We start from the raw sequence: 12,146 nt of genomic DNA on the forward strand, positions 1-12,146 counted from the left end.
CTGCTCAATTCCCTACCCCATTACAAAATAGACCCTACTAATTCCAGGTCTAATTTGAAGGCCAATTTGATTATTTTATTGTATCAAAAGAATTAAGCAGGAAAGAATAAAAAGCATTTATACTGTCCTGCAATTTCTGTATTTTGCCTATTATGTAATTGTACATTTCACTATAAACCATTGGTCATTTGATTCTTTACGTGTCCTCCTCCCCACTCCACATATATTTTTCCCTTTGACCATTTGGTGTGACCATTGGGCTTCACATTTAACAGCTGTGATTTTTAAAAACAAGCATTTCTTTGGTGGATATAATATAGCCTCATTTAAAGAACCAAGGAAATAAGTTTTCTCACACACGCATGTATATATATACATATATATGAGCTCAGAAAGCCATTTACAATCAGAGAAAATAAACCTATGAACCTCTAAATTATGTATATTTTATTAAATTTCCTATCAGAATTCATACCTGTAAGTCAATAAAACACTCTTTTATTTTCCCACTAAAATATCAATATCTTCTCTGAAAACTGTAGAAAACCTGACTCAAAGTTGAATTTTACTCTCATTGGGTTGTTAAAGTTAAAGTTGTTAAATGCACTTTCCCAAAACTTGGTTATAAATATTTACCTTTGAACATTGCCCCATGGACACAAATTAAGCATAGCTGCCAGGAAAATTCTCCATTTCAGGCTGGTGGGGAATGATGAGTGACACACATGGTCCCAGCAGTCCCCAGATTGGCCATGGTTTGATGTACATCAAACCATGTAGATGTACATGGGAGGTAGACTGGTTTACAGTGTCCACAGTACAGGGATTCGAAATGGTGGTGGGACAATAAAGAGTCTGCCAGGTGGCTTACATCAAGAAACATCCTCAAATTCTTGTAGATCTTACTGCTAACTCAGAGAAATTAGACCTACTAAATCCATGAGATCTCTAGCAAGGGTGGGGGCATAGATAAACCAGGAAAGGCGTTTTTCAGGAAAAGAATTCTATGATGTCTCTTTCAGTCTACAGAAGTGGTGTAGCCCAAGGAGGGTGAATTGATCACAAAACCCTGAGCCAGAAAACATCTCCTTCAAACTCTTCCCTTGGAGAGTGACTGGAAGTAATGGGCATGATGCCATTTTGACATATTCTCAAAGAACAGGTTTACAGAGAAATGAAATGATGAGATATGAGAGAACTGTAAAAAGAATAAATATCAATAGAAAGCTTATAAATGTAATCAAATAACAAAGATCTTTTACCTAAAGTCAGTTTTTTTGGGGGGGAGCACTAGTTCCCTGGAATATTATGAGGAAAGAAGGATTTATAATCAATACAAATGAAAAAAGAAAGTAGCAGAATCACAGCAGTTTCAAAACCTACACATGCCAATTTCTCCTGAAGTTTTTCTTTTTTTTTTTTTTTTCTGAAGTTTTTCTTTTCTCCTTTTGGAAACATCTGCCATAAACTTGGGATGGATGTGTGGTTATGGAACTCTCGAGAACACTCCCCTGGTGACCCAGATATGCTTTCTATTATAGGAGCAGTTATGGCAATTGTGTGTTATGTGATCAAATAAATATTTGTGGGATTAATGTATTGGCTTTTGATAACCAATTAAGCAACCTGAATCTTAGTGTCAATTTTTGTAACATCAGGATCAACATATGTACCACATAGAGTTGCAGGAAGAAATTTGGTGAGAAAAATTCTATCAAATGCATGGCATATAGACCAGCATATTTCAGATGCTGAGTTAATACTCATTACCTGATTACTCCCTTGTATTTTTTTGACCCACTAATTCAGTACACGAAGAGCATACACACTTTTCAGCTAAAGATATATTTTCTTTTATTCTCCTCAAGCTTTGTGGATCCTACAAAATGTGTGTCCCTACCATTCTTTCCCCAACCTTCAACTCCATACTGATGTCTTCTCATTGTTTTCCTTTCCTTCCCAGACAATAGTGCCTGAAACCAAACCTCACATTGTATGGGAAGTCTCTGGGTGACTTTCATCCTGTCATCTCACACACAGAGTGGATAGTTTAAGAAGTGATGAAAAGAACCTGAAGAACTTGAGTTCTATAATAGCCGCGCTGCAAGGCAGCCCTTTCCTTTCAGTTTGAAAACGTCCTGGAATTTTTCCTGAAAGCTCAAGAATTCATCAGGACATTATGGACACAAATAAGCCATCCAGGATGGGATAGTCTCTCCATAACCATGTTGCCTCTAAGATCTGCCTGAATGGGAGACAGTTATTGACACCTCCTGCTTCAGCTTACTGTCGTAAATAGGAAATCAGGACAAACTTCAAGATGATGAATTCATTTATTAGATCTACTCATTTGCATAATTGTTAGCTAAGTAGCCACTGCCTTCTGCAGAGCAACTCTAGAGATTCCAAGAATGTTTAGAAGCCATTCAAAATCTTTTACCTCTTAAAGTAGTATTATTCAGTCAACATCATTAGGCACTTCTGTACGCCAAGCTAGGATTAGATCACATAAGCATTTTTTACCTGTTACTTCTCATATACCTGTAGGTGAGAAGATAAGCATTTTTTCCTTCATATTTCTCTCTTGCAGATTCTGACTGTAGGGGACAGAAAGGGATGATAAATGAAGGGGTTCCTCGAATAATTTTTCAGTGTACTCTAGGGTATTTATACAGATTCTCCTACTAGAATTTTTTTCCTCATCACTCTGGCTTTGAATTCAGCCAGGTGCATTGAACTCCCATTTCCCAGGCTCTCTATATTAAGAGTTGTCTTGTCATCGCCCAGGAGCCCTGGATTAAAGGCCAGGTGACCTCAGTGCTTTTTATAATCTTGAATCTTGACCTCAAGAATGTCTACACCTGTGGGAGAAAGTTACTGAGCCTATTGAATGATGGGCAATCATACCACAGTGAGCACATTCCTTCTGTGGGGGTTTTCTAGTTTCCCAGACTTGCAGACTCTCCTCTTTGTGATGATTTTCTTCTCCCATGTGACCATCCTAGCCGCAAATGTGTCCGTAATGGTGGCCATCAGGCTCAGTCACAACCTTCACACCCCTATGTACTTTTTCCTCTGCGGCCTGTCCTTTTCAGAAACGTGTACCACGATGGCAATCATACCCCGCATGTTAGTGGACTTGCTAGCAGACTGCAAGACCATTTCTCTTCCTGAGTGTGCCACACAGATGTTTTTCTTCTTTGGCTTGGGAGCCAATAACTGCTTCATCATGGCTGCCATGTCCTATGACCGTTATATTGCCATTCACAACCCGCTGCACTACCCCATCTTGATGACCCATAAGATCTGCTTTCAGCTCCTCATGGCCTCTTGGATGGCTGGGTTCCTGGTTTCTCTGTGCATCGTCATCATTGTATTCAACTTGTCTTTCTGTGACTCCAACATCATCCAGCACTTCTTCTGTGATATCTCACCTGTGGTCTGCCTTGCCTGTGATTACACCTTTATTCAAAAAATGGTTCTTTTTGCATTCACTGCCTTTGTGTTGGTGGGCAGCTTTGTCTTTATTATGATGTCCTATGTCTTCATTGCATCCACCGTTGCGAAGATGCCCTCTGCCAAGGGGAGGTATAAGGCCTTTTCCACTTGCTCCTCCCACCTCACTGTGGTGTGCATACATTATGGATTTGCTGGCTTTGTCTACTTGAGGCCCAAGGACAGGGACTTGTTCCGTGAGGACATGTTGATGGCTGTCACATATACGGTGCTGACCCCTCTGCTTAACCCGATTGTTTATAGTCTCAGAAACAAAGAAATGCAGACTGCCCTAAGGAAGGTTCTAGGCAAGACAGATAGGTTCATCCCTCAGATGGTGAATAAACGAACACCGGACAGTTAAAAATGTGCAGACTCTTGATAAATAAAAGTGGGAAAAGTGGAATATTTCCAATAGAATCATCACTTTGTGTACAAAGCATTTAAAGGGCATTCTAACTGCCTGATATACACTGGTCTCAGTCCTTTTCTACTACAAATATTTTAAAATGAGAAAAATGTTTTAAAATGTTATTACATATATATGTACATATATACCTATACATGCATACATATATACACATGCACATATGTATGTAGTAAACATATCGAAAACAGCTTGGACTTGTTGCTTTTGGAAGAAGGAAAAAAATTATTCTAAAATGGAAAAGGAGGAAAAAATGAAAAGGAGAGTGAGCAAATGAAAAGGAAAATCACTAATCTACTAAATCAAAAAAGGAGAAACTGCAAACACAATTTAGACTTGAAATGAGTAAAAGACCACAATACAGAGAAATTTCAAGGAATTTTAAGAATGACCTTATTCAACTCTATTCAGAGAAATCAGGAAACTAGATGGGAATGTATGAATTCCTGGAAAAAATAAACTGATGAAAATTACTGCAAAAGAGACATTTTAATATGCCAAATTTCAGGAATAATATAGAAAAAGTCTGCCAAAGAGCTATTCTTTCTATTCCCCAGGAAAGGAGTAGGCTAGATCGTTTCATAATTAACTTTCTGAAGTCCTCAAACAGCAGATAATTCAAATGCTATTTGAGTTAGAGCATGAAAATCAATAGCTTCTAGTTTAAGAAAATCACAGAAGTGGAAGGTGCTATATATAATTGAAGAATCTAATTAAGGTCATTGTAGTAAGATTCTCATGTGGATTGTGGAACTTGTTAGATGCTGTAAGGAGTTTAGGCATTTTGAGTTCACATTGTCTAATGGCACAGCCACATCGTGTGAAATTGGCAGTGTTGGAGGCCTGAGGGACTGAGATGTGGACAAGATGAAGAGGCTGGTGGAAACCTACTAATACATGAGAAGAAATCGAGTAGTTAGTGAAAGACTCTGAGGACAATAGTACAGTTCACCCTTGAACAACACTGGTTTGAACTGCACAGATCCACTTACATGGGGACTTTTTCATAAATACAGTACTGTAAATGTATTTTTTTCTTCCCTTATGATTTTAACATTTTCTTTTCTCTACCCTAGATTGTTGTAAGAATACCGCATATACTACATATAACATACAAAATATCTGTTGACTTAAAAAAATGCATTTATTTAAGAAAGAGAACATGAGCAGGGGAAAGAGCAGAGGGAGAGGGAGAAGCAGATTCCTCCCTGAGCCAGGAGCATGAAGCCCCTTGTGGGGCAACATGTGGGGCTTGATGCAAGGCTTGATATCAGGACCCTGGGATCATGACATGAGTGGAAGTCAGGAGCTTACCCAACTGAGCCACCCAGGTACCCGAATGAAGTTTTGAGGGGAGTCAAAAGTTACACGTGGCTTTTGACTGTGTTCCTAAGCCCTGCATTGTTCAAGGGTCAACTGTATATTGTTTCATAGCTGGATAAGATTGGTGCCAATGAGGAAAACGTTTTATTATAAATACGCAAAAAATGACTTAGAAATATAGTAAGAAGCTAGGAGATTATCAACCTTGTGGCTGGTGCCTGTAGCATAGGGAAATGAGCAACTTCCTTTTGACAAAACTGAGAAGCAGTTGTGTCCTTCTCAGACAACAGGTTTAGTTAAAATGAAGAGGTAGAGAATGAGCTCTTTGTAAAGTTGATGGGTCGAGTGAAGATTCCAGAATGGAAGCAAAACATCTTGGAAGAAAACCCTGTAAAGAAAGAACAATTTCAGGAGAGGAAGCATGAAAAAAAAAAAGAAAAAGAAAAGAGAGGAAGCATGAGGTTGTGCTAGAGTGAATACAGGTGAAGAGAGCTTCGAAAGGGTTTGTAACTAGGATACAAATCATAGCTTCATTGATTATAGGTGGTGTCAGAGCCTATTGGGTCTCCAGGTCCCATTCTTTGACACTGAATAAAAATTTGGTTAGAAGTTCTCTGACCAGCCATTCACAAACTTCACCATTCTGTTTTCATAAAGGTCCCCTAATTAACACGAAAGTCTCTGTTTCTGCATATAATCATCTTCAACTTTTTCATCTCATGATTTAAGTCTTAATTTTGACTAAGTAGAGATATGCCCCTGGGATGCAAGATGGTTTTAACATATGCAAACCAATCAATGGGATATGCTCCGTTGACAGAATGAAAGATAAAAACCACATGATCGTGCCAGGCGGGGGCTGGCTATCTGACACTGCCTCGCACACCCAACCACCCAGGCCTCTTGCAAAGAATAAAGTTCTATAGAAAGAGACGAGTCAGAAAAAAAAAACAAAAACAAAAACACACATGATCTTGTCAATAGATGTATTTATACACAGTGGCATATTATTCAGCCTTGAAAAAGAAGGAAATCTTGCCATTTGCAACAACATGGATGCTGCAGACATTATGTTAAGTAAAATGAGCCAGACAAAGAAATAAAAATACTGTTGGATCTCACTTGTATGTGGACTCTAAGAAGTGGAACCTAGAAACATAGAGTAAAACAGTAGTTACCAGGGTTGGGGAAGTAGTACAAATGGGGAGACACTGGTCAAAGAGCACAAAGTGGCAATTATGTAGAACGAATATGTTCTAAAGATCTAAAGTGGAGCATGATAAGAGTAGTTAATACTATATTTTCATGCTGGAAGTTTGCTGAGAGCAAATTTCAGCTATTTTTCACCACACCTAAAAAGGTAACTGTGAGGAGATGGATGTGTTGATAAGCTTGACTGTATTAATCATTTCACTATGTATATGTATGTAAAAAATCATGTTGTTCACCTCAAATATATACATTAAGAAATAAAGGAACTTTAAAAAATTTTAAAGTTTAAAAAATGGCAACTAGTACTTTATTCTTATCAATTGAAAGGAAACCATTGTATTTTTAAGAAGCATTTCTTTGTGAACTTCTTGAAAAAAAAATACGCGATATATTCAACTTTGTTTCCTCAGTTCCTAATCTAGTGCTAGGAATAGAGACCAAATAAATATTCATTGAACTGGAATTAATGTTTAACCAACAGATACTTGTGGAATGCTTGCTGTGTACCAGACACCGTACTTTGAGCTAAGGATAATTAGTTCAGCCTCCCACATCACTACTTTGACCCACCTGTTTCTGCATTTCCAGCTAGCAATGATCACCTTATTCCTATGTTCCTTTATGCCTCCGTTTAATGTCATTTCCTCAGTAAATCCTTCCTTGAGCCTCACAAATAAATGGATTTGCCAAATAATGTCAAGAGGAACAGGGACTGAGCAAAAAGCTACAGCCTGGGGGTTTTGGCAATGTGGCAGGGTGAGAACATAGAAATCTGAGGTCAGAGATGCCAAGGCAGCTAAGATTTGTGAATCAGGATCCCGGAGATGAAAAACTATAGAGACATGAGCTTGAAGTCCTATGTGTAATTTCTCTTTAAGGGATTTGACTACTTCCAAGTTACATATGGGCTGGCAAGTTATCAAAATACCAGCTGGAAATCTGCCTGGGGGAGGCTGAAGATCTCAGCAGATTCAAGCATTTTGTAGTGCTGGTTTGATAGGCTGTTTAAGGTAGAGGGGACCTGTAACACCTTATGCTTCTACTTGGAAATCCTGAAGGACTGTATCTTGGAGGCAATTGCAACATCCAAGAAATAAGGCCAAACCGGGAACAGATCATCCCCAACAAAACATGGCACCTAACCTATACTGGAAATATCACCACCATTTTACCAGGATGCAAGTTTAGGAGTTATGCTGTACAAAAAGACAGGAGTTGTTTTGTTATACGAATTACCCCTCTGGGGGCTAGAACTCCATTTCTTCAAAGGGATTAATCCGGTGCTCTATCTGCCTACTAGAAGAAGACTGAATACATTTTGGAGGAAGATAATCTCATCTAGAGCCTCTACAACTTTTTATCTATATTGCCCATCATTCAAAAAACAAAACGACAAGATATACCAATAACTTGCTAGGACCAAATGCATAAAAATTAGATCTTCAAAATAAACAGTAAACGTATATTTAAGAGAAACAGAGGAATAAAATAAAGAATTACACTAGAGAACTGAATACAAAGCATTTTTTTAAAAACAAAAAGAATCAAGTTTAAATCTTAGAAATGGAAAGTAAATTAGGAATTCAGCAGATGAATTCTTAGTAGACTGGACACAGCAGAAAAGAGGATTAGTAAACAGAAAGGTCGGTAGAGAACATACATGTTACTGGATGGAGAAAAACATTTAAAAAATACAAAAAAAGTGTGAGAGCTATATAGGAAATTGTAAAAAGATATAACACATGTGCAATTGAAGTCTAAGCAAAACGGAGAAGTACTTCCAAACACAGTAAGTAGAACAACCACACTTCTGGAAATCATCACAGGGACTACAGGGAGCCAAAGCAAATGTGAAAAGCTTCTAGGGTATTTGTTGGAAACCTTCTCCTGGAAGCTTCCCAGGTATGATTTGAAACCAGCTCCCTTGCACACAAGGTGGGGAGAAACCAAAAAATGAGGTGGCTACTCCCAGTTGGAAGGTGGCAGTTTTAATAAGTAGAGGGAATTTACATTCATGGCTTGTCTTGGGCAGCAGCAAGATGGCAAATGGATCCCCACACCTGCCAGCCAAATTTTAAAAGCTTGTAAGGAGGCTTTAATTGGGTATAGCCATGCAGACCATGTAGGTGTTTTCAATACCATGTTACTGTCTCAAGGCTGTGTCCTTGGAGTAGCCTCTGGGAGCCAGAAAGGCAAGTGGAATCCACATTCCAAGGACAGGGGAAGTGGCCAGCAGCCTCTGAATGCCTGGGTCCAGCTATTGGGTCAATGGCTGGTCACATCTCTTTGATGATGTTCCCCAACATCATCAGGGGAAATAAAAGACATATTCCTTTTGAAAAGGAGGAGGGAAGAGGGAAGAAGGCTGATAGCTGAATTTCTGAGAGAAATGATAGAAACAAGTAAACAATTGCATCTTAAAAGTGATCCAAGATTTTTAACTGGTAACCTAGAAATTTACCCAAAATGGTTATCTCAGTAATGAAGGTGCACAGAACTATACTAATACATTGTCTCAGTGTCTATTTCTTGGTTTTGATATGGTACTTCAGCAACCCCTGGGTAAAACACAGCCTCTTTGTACTATCTTTGCAGCTCCTTGAATCTATAATTATTTCAAAATAAAAACATTTAAAAATGAAAAAAAAAAGAATAAAGGTGCTATAAAGACTTTTACGACCAAAAACAAACAAACCCACCCCAAACTTAAAATTCATCACCAGAAAACCTGTAATAAAAGAATAAATAATAGAATTTTAAAAAGATTTCTTTTTTGTCCATTTATTTGAGATAGAGAGGAGGAGAGAGCACAATCTGGGGGAGGGGCAGAGGGAGAGGGAGAAGCCGACTCCCCACTGAGCAGGGAGCCTGAAGCCGGACTTGATCCCAGCACCCAGAGATCATGACCTGAGCTGAGGGCAGATGCTCAACTGACTGAGTCACCCAGGTGCACCAAAATAATAGAATTTTTTTAAGCAGAAAGAAAGTCAATGTTGGTATGGGCATAGTGCTGAAGAAAGGAAGGAAGGACATCAAAAAGAATAAATGTCTGGGAAACTAGAGGAGGTGCAATAGGTGGAGGAACAATTTTGAGAAATAATTAAGAAATAGAATTGGCCTACATTGGTAAGTAGATGGTAATCCTGTCTCCACTGCGTATAGCCTCAGATTAAAATGAGAAAGAAAGGAGACTGTCTTGTAAAATCTTTTAAAAGAGCAACTTTATTGAAGTATAATATACACATACACAATTTAAATATAGAGGTTGATGACTTTTGACAAATGTAAACACTTGTATAACCACCATCCCAGTTTCAGTATTCAATGAGTTCCTCACCCCCACCCCAGAAATTACCTCTTGCCCCTTTGCCTTCATTCTTCTCCAATACTTTGCTACGGTAAGGTTCATAGAATATGAGGAATGTCAATGACTTACTAAGACCCAATCTGTTCCAGAAAAAGAAAGTTTTCCTGAAATTTACATAGACAAAAATCTTTTAACAGCACAACAGTTCAGGACCCTCAAAATGTTCTCTCACTTCATAATCTGCCCTCTAAGAGCAATCTACAATCCATAGTAATCAGGAAACTTCTGAAAAAAAAAAAGTCTTACAAAAGGAGTTTTTGATTGTTCCCACAGGGATATCCTTGATCCTTATTTATTGATGCACTTTTTTATGGAAAATACTTTTTACCATTCCTAATATTCTCTATCCCCCTTTTGAAGAGATATCCTCTAGCATAACACACACCTTTCTTAGCCTTCACTCCTTCCTTTCCTAGAATTAGAAAATTAGCTGATGCTAAGTTTGGAGGGGAAAACTAGATTTGTAGTAGTATTAGCTTTTGAGGGCAGCCGTAACAAAGTACCATATACTGAGTGGATTCAACAACAAAAATGGATTGTCTCACAGTTCTGGAGGCTAGGAGTCCAAGATCAAGGTGTCAGCAGGGTTGGTTCCTTCCAAGGGCTGTGGGATCCGTTCTAGCTCTCTCACTTAGCTTCTGATGGTTTGTGGGCAATCTTTGGAGTTCCTTGGCTTATAGAAGCATAATCCACTTTTCTGTCTTTATTTTCACATGAGGTTCTCCCTCTGTGTTGTCTGTTCAAATTCCCCCTTTTTTGTGTTTTAAATAAGAACACCAGCCATATTGAATTAAAAGCCCACCTAACTGCAATATGACTTCATCTAAACTCATTACATCTGTAACATTTGTATCTATTTCCAAACAAGCTCACTTTCTGAGATACTGGTGGTTAGGATTACAACATATGAATTTTTGAGGAACACAATTCAACCCATAAGAGCAATCCCAGCCTTTCCCTTTCCCCCTTTCTCTTGGGAGTGAGTCTGCCCTCAGTGCTACTCTGTACTATAAATAGATGGGGTAAGGCCTAGTCTCTCTGGGGAGACCTGAGTGTTTCTAGTACTGCCAGGAACAGAGAAGAATGTCAAGTTCTGGGATTCAAAGCACAAAAACACCTGTGTCCACAAATATGTGTTAGATAATCTAATATCAGCTTCTTCATTTATACAGGTTAATATTTTGCTCTCCCATATGCCTTCTCTTTTTGTCATTTCCTCAATTGATTTAGAATTTTGGAGGGAAAGAATAGGTGCCAATGTGTATCCTCTCCAACAAAAGATGTTAATAGTTCCACACCATACCACCTACATCTGGGTGATTGGATTATTGAATCCCTTAGAGTAGAAATACAAAGGAAAAACCTCTGCATGGACTTACCATATTCAACTGGAGTCTGTAAGCACCTAGACAGGAGAGACTTAGGTAAAGAAACAGTCAGTATGCATGTGTCTTCCATCTGGAAGGAGGCAGACTGTTTTGGTGGGTGTGCAGTGATGGTCACCTCAAATCTCTTGCATAGTAAGCCTTATAAAAAGATGCCACTTATTAAGAAAGGCCAGAGGAGAAGGAATAGTTCTGTGAGAAGTATGATTAATTCAAATCAGGGTGCACTGAGTTTGAGAGTCTTGGGGGAAGGCCAGTGAGGAAGTTTGTCTGTCTTCCAAGGAAGGGTGTATATGGATTCTGTTACCACACAGGTGGCAGCTGAGCTCATGGGAGAAGATAAGATGACCCATGGGGGAAGGGCAGCAGGGCAGAAGGTCGAGCATGTACCCTGGTGAAAAGCCAAGTGCAAGAGGAAAGAGGAAGACAAAGATTTCCAGAAACTCTGAAAAACTTCAACCACCAGGGTGCAGAGTTCCCATCATGACTCCCAAAATGCCCTTCCAAGACAAGTTTGGGGGCCTTCTCTTTGTAAAGGCCTGTATCTATACTGACTTCAACCTCAGAATTACTGCACTGGTGGGATTACAGGCCTATAATTTATGCAAGTAAAGAGGCACAAATGGGGAAATAGGACCAGAGAAATTCCACAGAGTAGCTTCCAGGCAGAAAAGGAGGAGGTTTCCTTGATTTGCCAGGAAAGAACCCAGGTCAGCTTGTAAAGTGGTCCCTCCAAACGGTCTCAGAATTTGTCTGACATTATTCATATGCTGATAATAAAATATATGAGCTAAAATATTAATCATAAATCATTGTGAAAGGAGTACAGGAGGCAGGGACTCAATATGGAGATAATTGACATAATCAGACTAGATCATAAGTGCCTTCAGAAAGATCAAGTGGAAGAAGCAGTGATAGTAGAACCTCCCTGAGAGAC

At 38.9% G+C, this 12,146-nt stretch overlaps 1 protein-coding gene across 1 annotated transcript; it reads left to right on the forward strand.

The window, feature by feature from the left end:
* The first annotated feature begins 2,095 nt into the window (after positions 1-2,095).
* Positions 2,096-6,208, forward strand: LOC144295276 (olfactory receptor 10T2-like). Its single transcript, XM_077867666.1, has one exon. The coding sequence runs from the start codon at positions 2,891-2,893 to the stop codon at positions 3,857-3,859; it is 969 nt and encodes a 322-aa protein (XP_077723792.1). The 5' UTR covers positions 2,096-2,890; the 3' UTR covers positions 3,860-6,208.
* Positions 6,209-12,146: the final 5,938 nt, after the last annotated feature.

The sequence above is a fragment of the Canis aureus genome, chromosome 23, assembly GCF_053574225.1.
Source record: "Canis aureus isolate CA01 chromosome 23, VMU_Caureus_v.1.0, whole genome shotgun sequence".
In the NCBI taxonomy this organism is placed as follows: domain Eukaryota; kingdom Metazoa; phylum Chordata; class Mammalia; order Carnivora; family Canidae; genus Canis; species Canis aureus.